At 41.3% G+C, this 16093-nt stretch overlaps 1 protein-coding gene across 3 annotated transcripts in view; it reads left to right on the top strand.

The window, feature by feature from the left end:
• The window catches only part of myo6a (myosin VIa), a 226242-nt gene that overhangs the window by 181167 nt on the left and 28982 nt on the right, over positions 1-16093 (top strand). For all 3 annotated transcript variants that reach the window (XM_067989192.1, XM_067989190.1, XM_067989191.1), the window contains exons 22-26: positions 4526-4603; positions 7942-8071; positions 12141-12231; positions 12824-12974; positions 14345-14553. In XM_067989192.1, the coding sequence (XP_067845293.1) occupies positions 4526-4603; positions 7942-8071; positions 12141-12231; positions 12824-12974; positions 14345-14553 (659 nt within the window). The remainder of the gene's footprint in view (positions 1-4525; positions 4604-7941; positions 8072-12140; positions 12232-12823; positions 12975-14344; positions 14554-16093) is intronic.

Genomic DNA, 16093 nt, shown 5'->3' with positions numbered 1-16093 from the left:
ATCTTAAATTCTCTCGAAGTTCCATACAGTGTATCCTGCTGGATGGCTCAGCGGGGGAATCGCATTCAATGGCGTGAGCCTTACCATAAGACCATAAGAGATAGGAGCAGGAGTGGGCCATTCGGCCCCTCGAGCCTGCTCCGCCATTTGATGAGATTGTGGCTGATCTGATTTTTACCTCAACTCCACTTTCCTGCCCTTTCCCCATATCCTTTGACTCCCTTGCTGATCAAAAATTTTTCTAACTTGGCCTTGAATGTATTCAATGACCCAGCCTCCACAGCTTTTTGGGGTAAAGAATTCCAAAGATTCATGACCCTCTGGGAGAAGAAATTCCTCCTCATTTCCGTCTTAAATGGGTGATCCCTTATTCTGAAATTATGCCTCCTAGTTTTAGATTCCCCCATGAGGGGTAACATCCTCTCAGCATCTACCCTATCGAGTCCCCTCAGAATCTTGTATGTTTCAATAAGATCTCCTCTCATTCTTCTAAACTCCAACCTGTTCAATCTTTCCTCATAAGACAACCCTTCCATACCCGGAATCAACCTAGTGAACCTTCTCTGAACTGCCCCCAATGCAAGTATGTCCTTCCTTAAATAAGGACACCAGAACTGTACGCAGTACTCCAGGTGTGGTCTCACCAGCACCCTGTACAGTTGTAGCATGACTTCCCTGCTTTTATACTCCATCCCCCTAGAAATAAAGGCCAATATTCCGTTTGCCTTCCGGATTACCTGCTGCACCTGTATGTTGACTTTTTGCGTTTCATGTACGAGGACACCCAGATCCCTCTGTACCGCAGCATTTTGTAGTCTTTCTCCATTCAAATAATATTTTGCTTTTTTATTTTTCCTCCCAAAGTGGTTAACTTCACATTTTCCCACATTATATTGCATCTGCCAAATTTTTGCCCATTCGCTTAACCTGTCAATATCCCTTTGCAGACACTTTGTGTCCTCATCGCAACTTGCTTTTCCACCTATCTTTGTATCATCAGCAAATTTGGCCACAAGACACTCTGTTCCTTCATCCAAGTCATTGATATATATTGTAAATAGTTGAGGCCCCAGCACTGATCCCTGCGGCACCCCACTAGTTACAGATTACCATTTTGAAAAAGACCCTTTTATCCCGACTCTGTTTTCTGTTAGTTAGCCAATCTTCTATCCATGTCAGTATATTACCCCCAACACCATGAGCTCTTATCTTGTGCAGTAATGTTTTATGTGGCACCTTATCGAATGCCTTTTGGAAATCCAAATATACTGCATCCATTGGTTCCCCTTTATCCACCCTGCCCGTTACTTCCTCAAAGAACTCTACTAAATTTGTCAGACATGATTTCCCTTTTATAAAACCATGTTGACTCTCCTTGATTGTATTATGAGTCTCCAAATGTCCTGCTATTACTTCTTTAATAATGGATTCTAGCATTTTCCCAATGACAGATGTTAGGCTAACTGGTCTATAGTTACCTGCTTTCTGTCTCACTCCCTTCTTGAATAGGGGTGTTACATTTGTGGTTTTCTAATCCGCTGGGACCTTTCCAGAATCTAGTGAATTCTGGAAGATTACAGCCAATGCATTCACTATCTCTGTAGCCACTTCCTTTAAGATCCTCGGATGCAAGCCATCAGGTCCAGGGGACTTGTCAGCCTTTCGACCCATTAGTTTACCTAGTACTTTTTCTCTAGTGATAGTGATTGTTTTTAGTTCCTCCCTCCCCTTTGTCCCTTGATTTTCTACTATTATTGGTATGTTATTAGTGTCTTCTACTGTGAAGACAGATATAAAATATCTGTTTAATTCCTCTGCCATTTCCTTGTTTTCCATTATTATTTCCCCAGTCTCATCCTCTAAGGGACCAATGTTTACTTTCGCTACCCTCTTCCTTTTTATGTACTTGTAGAAGCTTCTACGGTCAGTTTTTATATTTCCTGCTAGTTTACTGATTTATTTTCTCCCTCTTTATTATTCTTTTAGTCACCCTTTGCTGGTTTTTAAAGTTTTCCCAATCTTCGGTCTTACCAGTAATCTTTGCCATGTTGTATGCTTTTTCTTTTAACCTGATACCATTCTTGACTTCCTTGGTTAGCCATGGTTGGTTCACCCTTTTTGTGGCGTCTTTCCTCCTCACAGGGATATATTTTTGTTACGAGTCATAAAATATCTTTTTAAATGTTTGCCACTGCTTATCCACCATCATACCATCTAATCTGTTTATCCAGTCCACTTTAGCCAATTTTGCCCTTATTTAAGTTTAATACAGTAATTTCAGACCAAAGATCCTCGTTCTCAAATTGGATGTGAAATTCCATCATGTTATGATCACTGCTTCCCAGGGGATCCTTTACGAAGTTTTGTTACCCATTACCAGATCCAAAATGGCCTGATCCTTGGTTGGTTCCCTGACATATTGGTCTAAGAAACAGTCCCTAATACACTCTATGAACTCCTCCTCAGGGCTATTTTTGCCAATTTGATTTGTCCAATCTATATGAAAGTTAAAATCGCCCATGATTATTGCATTACCTTTTTTACAAGCCCCCCTTATTTCCTGATTTATATTTTGCCCTATAGTGCAGCTACTGCTAGGGGGCCTATATACTACTCCCACCAGTGATTTCTTTCCCTTGCTATTTCTTACCTCCACCCAAATTGATTCGACATCTTGATCTTCAGAGCCAAGATCATTTCTCACTATTATACCAATTTCATTCTTTATTAACAGAGCTGCCCCACCACCTTTACCTTTTTTCCTATCCTTCCGAAATTTTAAATAGCCGATTTAACAGATTAGGAAGGCTAGAAGTTTGATCCTGATCTGAGCTGTAACTTGCTGGAAGTGCAAGTTGATAACCAGGGCAACGGGGCATTTGGGACCTCAGAGAATGGCGGGACCAACAGTGTATCTCCATAACCAGTGAGATTTAAAGATTGAGAAAGAAACAGGATCAATGGAGAAGGATGGTGAATTAGTCAAATCAAGTACAGAAAGAGAAACAGAGAGGGAAAGAAAAGTTGGATGAAGAGCGAGAAAATAGAGGCAGAAAGGAAAAGTAAGAAAACATTTTAAAATGAAGAATTTGCCATTTTTAAAATCTCTAAGAATTTACTACATGCAGGAATGAGATTGAACAGTTTAAATTGTTCCCTTTCTGATCCAGAGAGGTTGATTGGCATTGCATTAACAATTATCATGTCGTTAAAAGGTACTTTTGCTGTTAGGGTCCATCCCTAACTTTCAGCGGTGAGTTTAATGGGCAATCAATGTGCAAATCCAGCAAGTTCTTAAAAAAAAAACGGGGAGACTAAGGGAGAGATGCCGTTTGTGCAAAGCAAATGACAGAGCAGTGTAAATTGACCAAGTTCTGGAGATTCACAACTCATGGTGTATCTTTTAATCCTCTGAACTGGCTGGCTGATTTGCACGTTAATAACGGTGTGCGTCGTTAACACGCTGATATTCTTCCAGCCAGATCTGGCCCATTATCCTCTCCAGTGTACATATAATTAGCCCAATTGTTTAGGTCTTAGGCAGCTTGCTGATGTGAAAACTGCTATGTGGATGATCAGTCCCAGCAGGGATTAATGATTGCCAGATGAATTTGACAGATTTACTTGGGGTTACCAGTATTCTGTTTGGATGGTTTTACTTTCTTTACTGGCAGGACTTTGTAGAGAAATTCTCTACTTTTTGCACAAAAAAGTCAAACTGAAATGATGTTACCAATCAGCTCATGGGGCTTACATGCTGATATACATTGAATTTTATGTTTGTTCAGGATGTTGCTGGTAAGGTGATTAGCACCTGCCAGCTTGGCTCAGTGGTAGCACTCTTGCCTCTGAGACAGAAGGCAGTGGCTTCAAGCCCCACTCCAGAGGCTTGAGTATAAAATCCAGGCTGACACTTCAATGCTGAGGGAGTGTTGCACTGTCAATGGTGCCTTCTTTTGGAAGAGATGTTAAACTGAGGCCCTGTCTGCCAGTTTAGGTGGATGTAAAAGATCCTGTGGCACTATTTGAAGAGCAGGGGAGTTCTCCCAGTGTCTTGGCCAACATTTATCCCTCGACTAACATCAATTTTTTTTTTAGAAAAACGATTAATTTTTTGTTTCATTGTTTGTTGGACTTTGCTGTGCGCAAATTGGCTGTCGCAATTGCCTACATAACAATGATGACTACACTTCAAAAGTGACTCGTTATCTATGAGGTGCTTTGGGATTTCTTGAGGATGTGAAATGCTGTAGATAAATACAAATTTGTTTTTTTCAAAAGTCAGTGATAATTAAAATTAGATATTAATGTAAATATATTTCACACAAACTGGGCTTTTATATAATAGCTACATTTTTTGTTTGAGAAACCAAGGTGAGAGGTGAAGGACATCACCAAAGTTGAAAGAGTAGAGGGCCTAAATTGGGAAATAACAGGTGACACCAAGGAGCTATTGTTGTTTAGCAACTTAAACATTGTTTAACAAGTTACATGCCCTTTAATTCATTTTTCTTATTTTTTCCAGGCATTGTTCAAAGCCTTGGGTCTCAATGAGAATGATTACAAGTTTGGTCTTACCAAAGTCTTTTTCAGGCCTGGCAAGGTAATTAAACCATCTTAACAAAAACTTTCTGAACTGTTAGCTTTCAGAATCTATTTCCTGCTTCATAACATAGAATTAGAAGGCTTACTTTGTAATTAAAGGCCGTGGGATATAATCCAGCATTAGTTGCTGTTTGATCCAACCGGTTAACTTGGATCAGGGTTAGTTGACCAGGGGAGCTGAAACCCTGGAAGTGCCGTTCTCCTCGCAAAACTACAGCATAGCAGAGAGGAATTATAGGGGCCAATTATCCTGCCTTCCATTATCGATACACTTTTTTTTTACCCCCCCCACCCCCCACCCCCCACCCCCAAATCGGTCCTTTAACAGCAGAAAAGGGAATAGATTCTCCCCTATCTCTACTTTAACAGTAGATGAGGGAATAGAATCCTCCCATCTATTCTTTATCAGAGGATAGATTCCGCCCAACTGCACTTATCAGCAGGTAAGAGAATAGATTACCCCCCATCTATAATTTAACAGTGGATAAGGGAATATATACTCATGTGTACTTCAACAGTACTTAAGAGAATAGATTCCCCCCCAATCTGTAATTTAACAGTAGATAAGAGAATAGATTACCCCCCATTTGTGCCTTAACAGTAGATAAGGGAATAGATCCCTCCCATCTCTAATATAACAGTAGGTAAGGGAATGGATCCCCCATCTGTAAATTAACAGTAGATAAAGGAATAGATCCCCTCAATCTTTAATTTATCAGTAGATAAGGGAATAGATTCCCCTCCCCCTGTCTGTAATTTAACAGTACATAAGGGAATAGATTTCCCCCCATCTATAATTTAACAGTGGATAAGGGAATAGATCCCACCCATCTCTAATTTAACAGTAGATAAGGGAATAGATTCCCACCCATTTGTGCTTTAACAGCAGATAAAGGAAAACATTCTCACAATCTGTAATTTAACAGTCGATAAGGGAATAGATTCCCCTCCCCCATCTGTAATTTAACAGTAGATAAGGGAATAGATTCCTCCACTCTGTCTGTACTTTAACAGTAGATAACAGAAATAGATCTCCTCCAACTGTAATTGAACAATAGATAAGGGAATAAATTCCCCTCCCCCATCTGTACTTCAACAACAGATAAGGGAATAGATTCCCCCCCATCTATGCTTTAACAGCAGATAAGGTAAAACATTCTCCCCATCTATAATTTAACAGTAGATAAAGGAATAGATTCCCCACCCCCCCATTTGTAACTGAACAGTAGAAACAGGAATAGATTCTCCCCCTTCTGTAATTTAACAGTAGATAAGGGAATAGATTTCCCCCCATCTGTGCTTTAGCAGCAGATAAGGGAATAGATTCCCCCCTTCTGTAAGTTAACAGTAGATAAGATAATGGACTCTCCCCCATTTGTGATTTAAACAGTAGACAAGGGAATAGATTTCGACTCCCCCCCCCCCCCCCCCCCCCCCCAATCTTTAGTTTAGCAGCAGATAAGGGAATAGATTCCTGCCATCTGTGCTTTAACGGTAGATATGGGAATAGATTCCCCCTATATGTGCTTTAACAGCAGATGAGGGAATAGATTGCTTCACCCCCCCACCCTATATCTGTGCTTTAATAGTAGATATGGGAATAGATTCTCCCCCATCTGTCCTTTAACAATTGTAAACAATTTTACAACACCAAGTTATAGTCCAGCAATTTTATTTTAAATTCACAAGCTTTCGGAGATTTTCTCCTTCCTCAGGCAAATGTTTCAAGATCTCCTTGAAGCCTACGCATTTATACATATTGAACAATAATACATGGTGTTTACAGACTGCCCCTGCAACTGCCCGTTGCCAAGGCAATCACCGTGTTCAGACAGAGAGGTGTTACCTGCAGAACCTCCGAATACACATTCAACAAAAAAACAAACAGGGAAAAAAAACAGAGAAAAAAAAAACAGAGAGAGGCAGAAACATCCGGAAGGCAGAGAGAGCCAGCAAATGACCCATTATATTAAAAACAGATAACATTTGTTCGCTGGTGGGGTAACGTGTAGCGTGACATGAACCCAAGATCCCGGTTGAGGCCGTCCTCATGGGTGCGGAACTTGGCTATCAATTTCTGCTCGACGATTTTGCGTTGTCGTGTGTCTCGAAGGCCGCCTTGGAGTACGCTTACCCGAAGGTCGGTGGATGAATGTCCATGACTGCTGAATGTCCTTTAACAAGTCCAGATTGTTTGTTGTTTGATTGTTAAAGCTACTATGAGAAAATATGATTTATAAGAGCTAATGAGCCAATGGAAGCTCATAATTCATTGGCTTGTCATTTTCCCTGGGAAAAACACCATGAAATTACACCACGAGATACTAGCAAGTGTATGAAATTCTGCCGTGTGTTATTTTAACAAAGCCAATAACGTATCAATTTTAAATAGGTTAACTGACTGTTATTTGGGTTAATGTCCCCGTTGATATAGTGCAGGAAACTATTTCATATAACTATGTGAAGTGTTTGCAAGTCAGTATTCCATGTTGTAATTTCAAGGCCTTAAAATGTTAACTGTCAAGCCCTGGGAACTGCATGATATTGTAGCTGCTGAATTAGATGCAGACATGTTATTAGTAGCACTTATTTGCCAAGTTTGCTGACATCCATAGAAACTGAACTTGTTCTTTTGCAACCAGTGCTTTGTGCACCCAGACAGTCATGAGCCCCATGCTGGCCTGGCTACACTTACTTGTGAGTAGGGATTTAAACTTTACACAGTGCTTCTATCTGACAGGCCAGTTAGGTATGAACTTTTTTTTTTCTATGACTGAATACAAATTGGTGTGGTATCTGGTTTTTATTTTGCTGTGGGAGTCCATATTGTGCTTGTGTGGGATTGTGTGGGTGCTGGCTATCAATTTTACATTGTTAAATTAGATGAAAGCTGGTTAACAATGTTAGTGATTAATTGAGACTGTTTTTAGTGTTTGGGTTTTGAGTTAATTGTTGTGCATTAGATAATTGGTGTTCCATCAATTATTTTGCTTTTCATTTTGCTCATGGTTTAATATCAAGAAGCATTTTTTGGATATTTTGCCATTTATTTTTTCTTTGTAGAAAGGTTGCGATCAGGAAGAGTACATTATCTCTGAATCTTCATTTGTTTTTACTATTTTGCTTAAAAGTTTGTTTCATTGCAGTGATCTGCATTATGTTTAGTTTGGTGCAATGGAGGCTGTAGCAAAAAGAGTACATAGTGGCACTGCACTGCATAGCAGGTCAATCAGCATCTGAAAGATAGCTTGATGTATTGGGTGTGACCCATCATCAAAACCCCAGTACTACCCTGCAGCCATTGTGACCGGTTTAGCTGAATTGTTTGCTGCTCAGTTTGCAGAGTTCGATCAGATTATGAAGTCCGACCCGGAGCATCTGGCGGTGTTGATCAAACGCGTGAATCATTGGCTCATTTGCAGCCGATGGAAGAAGGTTCAGTGGTGTGCACTGTCTGTCATTAAACGTAAGTACACTGGCGGTCGTGGTCTTTGTGAATCCTATTCTTTATACTAATATTGCTCCACACCGTGTTTGCAATATGTTTAAAATGTGTTTATTTATATGCTGCATCATGGGCGATAATCCATGGAATTGATCTGAATGGGTATAACGTCATCACTTGCACTTTTCTTTATTATTCATTCTGGGGGTATAGGTGGCGCTGACAAGGCTGGCATTTATTGCCCATCCCTAGTTGCCCCTGAGAAGATGGTGGTGAGCCGCCTTCTTGAACCGCTGCAGTCTGTGTTAAGGTTCTCCCATAGTCCTGTTAGGTAGGGGGGTTCCAGGATTTTGACCCAGTGACGAGGGAATGGTGATATATTTCCAAGTCGGGATGGTGTGTGACTTGGAGGTAGTGATGTTCCCATGCACCTGCTGCCCTTATCCTTCAAGGTGGTGGAGAGGCCCTGGTGAATTCCTGCAGTGCGTTCCGTGGATAGTACACACTGCAGCAATGGTGAGCCGGTGGTGTAGGGAGTGGATGTTTTAAGGTAGTGGATGGGCTGCCGATCAAGCGGACTCTTTAGTCCTGGATAGTGTTGTTCCAGCTGCACCCATCCAGGCAAATAAAGAGTATACCATCACACTCCTGACTTGTGCCTTTTTAGAAATTCTTACTAATTTCTCAACCTCTGCAACTTTGCGCTCTCTTCCTGCATAACATAGGGCTGGATTTTGCTGTGAGCAGCCAACAAATGGCGCCTGCCGTTCGTTAGACTTGTACTTTCCCATAGACTTTCTATGAGCTTTTGCATGGCAACTTCCTGTAAATTAGACAGCCAAAAAGCTACAGGGCAAGTAACTGTGTATCCCCATAACCAAGTAGATTGAAGCATCGTTAATATGCTGTGCAGAGACCACCAGGAAGTGTAAGTTAGAATAGTGAATTCAATGTCAAATCAGGTACAGAAAGCAAAATAAAGAGAGAGTAAGAAAGGTTGAATTAAGAGACAGAGATAAAAGAGACAAAGAAAAAGTTTTTTAAAAAGTATTTAAATTTTTTTTAGATGTCCAACAACAATTAAAATCTGAAGGAACAAGACTCCACACTTGTTAAAGTTAATTTTCAGTGGCAGAGAGGTTGTTTGGCAGTCATTTAAGACTTACCATGCCTTTAAAAGGGTACGTACATCAGAATGAACAAGCCCTAAATTTTTCTGGCGAGATTCGTCCGTATCTATGACGTCAGTGCAGGAACTTCGCGCTGTTCCATTCATTTGAATGTAGAGCCAGCCAGCGAGATGCCATTTTCATAGAGCTTACAGAGGAGGCTCACATCTGGTACAGCAACTTCCAGATTTCCGTGTTTAACAGAACATGTGCGGTTGCTGGAAGTTGCTGTCCAATTTACACATGAATAACGTTAAATGCTGTAAGCCTCACCATTATTTTTACAGTAAAATCCGGCCCAGTGTATTGCAGGTTTGTTTTTAAGCTCCCAGCGATTTTTGGCTGATTGAGGTGAAGGAATATTACTGTTTGGTAATGGAACATTCCCATTTTAAGCATATACTGTCAAGCATCCCTAACTTGGGGCATAGCATGTTTAGGTGCCAAGTAAAGCTCCCTTGTTTCTAACCTTGGACTAGCAGCTTCCCTACTGCATCAATGTGCTATTTCCAATTTGCTACACTGGCCATCGTGTGAACTGTCTGAGTGAGACAGCCAATTAATGCCCAACTAGGGGAAATTCTGTGCTGGGAGAATCTAGGGAACTGGTTTGAGACTTCCCAAACTCATTTCACGTGGAATCATTGCAGTCTGCGCTGGATTCTAATTAGCATCAAACTTTGTTACAGAAAGAAGGAGGCCATTTGGCCCATCGTGCTTGTGCAGCTCTTTGAAAGAGCTGTCCAATTTGTCCCATTCCCCTGCTCTTTCCCTTTAGCCCTGTTAAATTTTTCCTTTCAAGAATTTATCCAATTCTCTTTTGAAAGTTATTATTAAATCTGCTTCCACCACCCTTTCAGGCAGTGCATTTCTGATCATTACAAAAAAAAAAAATTCCTCGTGTCGCCTCTGGTTCTTTTGCCAGTTACATTAAATCTGTGTCCTCTGGTTACAGACCCTTCTGCCACTGAAAACAGTTTCTCCTTATTTACTCTATCAAAATCCTTCGGGCTTTTGACAAGGTCACGTGGCAGACTGATCAAAAAAGTAAAGGCCCAAGGGAATGTGGCAAATTGGATCCAAAATTAGCTCAGTGGCAGGAAGCAAAGGGTAATGGTCGGGCATTTTTGCGACTGGAAGGCTGTTTCCAGTGGGGTGCCGCAGGGCTCGATACTAGGTCCTTTGCTTTTTGTGGTATACATTAACAATTTGGACTTAAACGTAGGGGGCATGGTTAAGAAATTTGCAGATGACACAAAGATAGGCCGTGTGGTTGATAGTGAGGAGGAAAGCTGTAGACTGCAGGGAGATATCAATGGACTGGTCAGATGGGCAGAAAAGTGGCAAACTGAGTTCAGTCCGGAGAAGTGTGAGGTAATGCATTTGGGGAGAGCAAACAAGGCAATGGAATATATGAGAGGATACTGAGAGGTGTAGAGGAAGTGAGGAACCTTGGAGTGCATGTCCACAGATCCCTGAAGGTAACAGGACAGGTAGATAAGGTGGTTAAGAAGGCATATGGAATGTTTTCCTTTATTAGCCAAGGCATAGAATATAAAAGCAGGGACGTTATGCTGGAACTGTATAAAACTAGTTAGGCCACAGCTTGAGTACTGCGCATAGTTCTGGTTACCACATTACAGGAAGGATGTAATTGCACTAGAGAGGGTGCAGAGAAGATTTAGGAGGATGTAGCCAGGACTCGAGAATTTTAGCTATGAGGAAAGATTGGATAGGCTGGGGTTGTTTTCCTTGGAACAGAGGAGGCTGAGGGGTGATTTGATTGAGGTGTACTAAATTATGAGGGGCCTAAATAGAGTGGATAGGAAGGACCTATTTCCCTCAGCAGAGGGGTCAATAACCAGGGGGCATAGATTTAAAGTGATTGGTAGAAGGATTCAAGCAGAAATGAGGAAAAACTTTTTCATCCAGAGGGCAGCGGGGGTCTGGAACTCGCTGCCTCAGAGGGTGGTAGAGGCAGAAATCCTCACTCATTTAAAAAAATATTTGGATGTGCACCTGAAGAGCCGTGACCTGCAGGGCTATGGACCAAATGCGGGAAAGTGGGATTAGGCTGGGTGGCTCGTTTCTCAGCTGGCGCGGACACAATGGGCCAAATGACCTCCTCCTGTGCTGTAAATTTTCTATGATTTTGAACACCTCTATCAAATCTCCTCTTAACCTTGTCTGCTCTAAGGAGAACAACCAATCTCTCCACATAACTGAAGTCCCCCATTTGTGGTACCATTCTAGTAAATCTCTTCTGCACCCTCTCCAAGGCCATGACATCCTTCCTAAAGTGTAATGCCCAGAATTGAACACACTATTCCAGCTGAGGCCTAACCAGTGTTTGTAAGTTTAGCATAACTTGCTTGCTTTTGTACTCTACACTTCTATTAATAAAGCCCAGGAACCCATATACTTTTTAAACAGCCTTCTCAACTTGTCCTGCCACCTTCAAAGATTGTGTACATACACCCCCAGGTCTCTCTGTTCCTGCACCCCCTTTAAAATTGTACTATTTAGTTTATATTGCCTCTCATTCTTCCTACCAAAATATGTCATTTCACACTTCTGTGCTAAATTTCGTCTGCCCATTTCACCAGCCTGTCTGTCCTTCTGATGTCTGTTACTATCATCTTGTTACTGTTGTTTACTATATTTCCCAATTCAGACATTAAAGGATGGTGTCTAATTCACTGTACTATCCAGCCCTCAGTGTCGTGATTGTTTTTGAGGAATTATCAATTTGCAGGCCTAAACTGATTAGAATTGGGTCAAATTCAAGTTATAGTAGATTTTAATTGACTCTGTTGGGATTCCCTGCTCATCCCTATTAAATAAAAGAACAAAGATGGGTCTGAAAGCAGTCTGTATACATACAATACCGTAAAAATTGTTTACAAATTTATTTCCTGCAGTGAAGAACAAGATGAAGTACCGAGCTGTTGCTTGTATTAAGATACAGAAGACTGTCCGCATGTGGTTGTGCAAAAGAAAACATAAACCACGGTAAGTGGTGCAGAAATTCCTTCATTTTTTTAAGTAGCCTTGGTAATGCAGTGGTTAGTTGAACTGGTTTGCAGATAGCTGTAGACTGTGCTGGAATTGTTTGTAAAACTTTTCCAGTAACTTCAAGTCCATCAGTAGCGCTTCAGCAGTTTTTAATGGTGTATCTTTGGGAAGAATCAAAAGAAAGAAGCCTGCCAGCTATGCAGTTAAGCACAGCTGTCTTAAAGTGGCAGACATAAAATAGCACGCTGCTGCCTTGCTGTTGCATCCCAGGCCTCCAATTGGCAACACAACTATTGGAAGATAGTGGGGCATATCCAGTAGATATTGTTATTTCAGACTAGATAGTGGTCCTGTTGGAGACATAATCATTGTACAAAAGATTTATTTTTCCCAGCAAAGATGAAACTAACTACATAAATGGCTTGTCACGCTCATTACTGTTGCTGCTGAGTCCTGTTTAGTTGTGTTGTAGTGTTCATTCTGAAGTTTTTTTTAACTCCATTGATTTTTTAGCTTGTGTACATGTTCCCTTAACATTGGGAATTTTTTTGCTGATTGTAATTGTGTTTCTCCCCCCACCCCCCTACAGTATTGATGGTCTGGTGAAGGTGAAATCACTGAAGCAGCGAGTGAATAGAATGACTGAGGTTGTGAAGGCCCTGAAAGAGGGAAAGGCTGAGATGAGTAAACAGGTCCAGGATCTGGATTCATCAATTGATGCACTTGTGACCAAAATCAAGGTATGCCATTGAATAAATGGGCTTGAGCAAACTTTTGTAAAAGTTCTGATTTTCTTCTGGTGCTCTGGTGTTTGTGACAGTGTGATCATTTTTCCTTATAATTATACTGAAGGGGGAGAATGGCATTGCTTGGTAAAAGGAACAATGCCATTTTGTACCATGCCATTGGATGGAGAATGTACAATACTCGGGATGAGGCCTTGGGAGGAATGTCATCTGATCAAGATGGCTGTGCATAGTGTGAATCTATCAAAAGGGCAGTGTTGCTGGGTGATTTTGCCACTCCTCTTCACCCACCCACCCATCCGGCTACTGTGGGGCAACAAACATATTTGAGACTCCCTTGATGTCTCACTTAGGAACTCCTTCATATCATCATTATTACCTTGCCTAAGTGATCTCTCCATGAGCCTGGACAGTGACCATTAGAAGGCTATTGGATAATGGGAGTGCATCACAATCCCACCCTTGCTTTATTTTCTATTCCAGCCACTTGCCACCAAACAATTTCCATGTAGGAGGATGGATTGTTTGGCCCACAGTCCACTCCACAACCACTATGCTTTGGCTGGCACCATATTTCCAGTAGAGCCAGCTGGAAAACTTTCCCCAGACACTTCCAGGATGGAATGCTTCTGGATCTGTGGAGCTCCAGCAAATAGATTTCCTGAAAATAGCAGAAAATCAAATCAAGTCAAGCTCGAGGTTGTCGGTTGTCCAAACCTTAACGAATTCTGGGATTTCTTTCCTAACACCCCCTTTTTATATATTTTTTTACAACTGGATCCACGTGTTTCTACATTACCTAATCCACATTCAATTACCTGTTCTCCATCAGTTTTAACAAGAATAACTCCTATTCAACTGGAGACAGTTACAGAAAGATTAATGATCAAAGGCTCCCCGACAGGGGATGTTATCACTTGCCTTACAAAGATGTGATATAAAAACAGAAAATGCTGGAAATACTCGGCCAGTCGGGCAGCATCTGTGGAGAAAGAAACAGAGTTAACGTTTCAGGTCAATGACCTTTCGTCCGAACTGGAAAATGTGATGATGTCCTAGCGGGACAGCAGAGAGACCTATGGGGCCAGGACAAAGGGAGCTTGTAACTGAATTTTTTTATCAGCTGTCTATCTGGTAGCTTCTAATTCCCACAGACGAACTGAACATTACTGAAACACACATTTGAAAAACTAAAGTTAATATAAAGAATTAACCCTTTCCTTACAAAGTCCTACAATCAGGCCTTGTGACCACCGAATTCAGAGTCAGCAACTTGCACTGCAAGATTACCTATACTAAATGTTAACTGAGTCGTAAAAGCAATTAACCTGTGACAATCTTCCCTTTCTCTTTGCTTTCCTTAGAGCATCTTAATGACCAGAGATCAGATTGATAAGGAATATGTTGCTCTGGTGAAACGCTCAGAACAGCTTCTCAGCGCACTCCAGAAGAAGAAACAAGAGGAAGAGGAAGCTGAGCGACTGCGGTCCATCCAACAGGAAATGGAACGAGAACAGAAGCGGCGGGAGGAAGAGAAACAGCGGCGGAAGCAAGAGGAGGAAGAACGACGGCTGTAAGTGTGTGTGAAAGGGGGTGTGTATTTGTATCAGTAACGGGTGTGGATTTGTATCAGTAGAGGTGTGTAAGTGGGTATGTATTTGTATCAGTACAGGTGTGTGTCAGAGGGTGTGTATTGTATCACAGGTGTGTGTAAGTATTTATATTAATACAGCTGTGTGTATTTGTATACGTACAGGTGTGCTTAGGAGTGTATTTGTATCAGTACAGGTGTGTGTAAGATGTTATGTATTTGTATCAGTACAGGTGTGTTAGTATCAATGAAGGTGTGTGTAAGAGGGGTATGTATTTGTATCAGTACAGGTGTGTGTCAGAGAGTGTATTGTATCACAGGTGTGTAAGTATTTATATTAATACAGGTGTGTGTATTTGTATAAGTACAGGTGTGCTTAGGAGTGTATTTGTATCGGTATAGTGTGTGTATTTCTATCTGTGTGTGTGTGCGTATGTTTATCTATGAGTGTGTATATGTATTTACATCTGTATTGGGGGATGTATATGTATCTGTATTTGTATCTGTACAGGTGTTTATGTATGTGTATTTCTATCTATCTGTACAGTTGTGTGTATGTTTATGTATTTGTATCTGTCTGTATCTTTTCATAGAATCATAGAAAGGTTACAGCATGGAAGGAGGCCACTTGGCCCATCGAGTCTGTGCCGGCTCTATGCAAGAGCAATCCAGCTTGTCGCACTACCCTGCCCTATCCCCGTAGCGCTGCAAATTTTTTCCTTTCAAGTACTTATCCAGTTCCCTTTTGAAAGCCACGATTCAATCTGCCTCCACCATCCCCTTGGGCAGTGCATTCCAGATCCTAACCGCTCACTGTGTAAAAAAGATTTTCCTCATGTCACCATTGGTTCTTTTGCCAATCACCTTAAATTTATGTCCTCTGGTTCTTGACCCTTTCTCTTTATCTACTCTACCTAGACCTCCCATGATTTTGAATACCTCTATCCAATCTCCTCTCAACATTCTCTGTTCCAAGGAGAACAACCCCAGCTTCTTCAGTCTATCCACGTAACTGAAGTCCCTCATCCCTGGAATCATTCTAGTAAATCTCTTCTGCACCCTCTCTAAGGCTTTCACGTCTTTCCTAAAGTACATTGCCCAGAACAGGACACAATACTCCAGTTGTGGCCGAACCAGTCTTTTATTACTCTATGCCTCTATTTATAAAGCCCACGATCCCATATGCTTTTTTAACTGCTTTCTCAACCTACCCTACCACCTTCAACGATTTGTGTACAGAAACCCCCAGATCTCTCTGTTCCTGTACCCCTTTTAGAATTGTGCCCTCTAATTTATATTGCCTCTCCTCCTTCCGACCGAAATGTATAATTTTGCATTTTTCTGCATTAAATTTCATCTGCCGTGTGTCCGCCCATGCCGCCAGCCTGTCTATACCTTCTTGAAGTCTATCACTATCCTCCTCACTGTTCACTACACTTCCAAGTTTTGTGTCATCTGCAAATTTGGAAATTGTGCCTGTAAAAACCCAAGTCCAAGTCATTAATATATATCAAGAAAAGCA

The sequence above is a fragment of the Heptranchias perlo genome, chromosome 8 (genome assembly GCF_035084215.1).
Source record: "Heptranchias perlo isolate sHepPer1 chromosome 8, sHepPer1.hap1, whole genome shotgun sequence".
Classification (NCBI taxonomy): Eukaryota; Metazoa; Chordata; class Chondrichthyes; order Hexanchiformes; family Hexanchidae; genus Heptranchias; species Heptranchias perlo.
The sequence above is the reverse complement of the archived record's forward strand: the minus strand, read 5'-3'. Positions and strand labels throughout refer to the sequence as shown.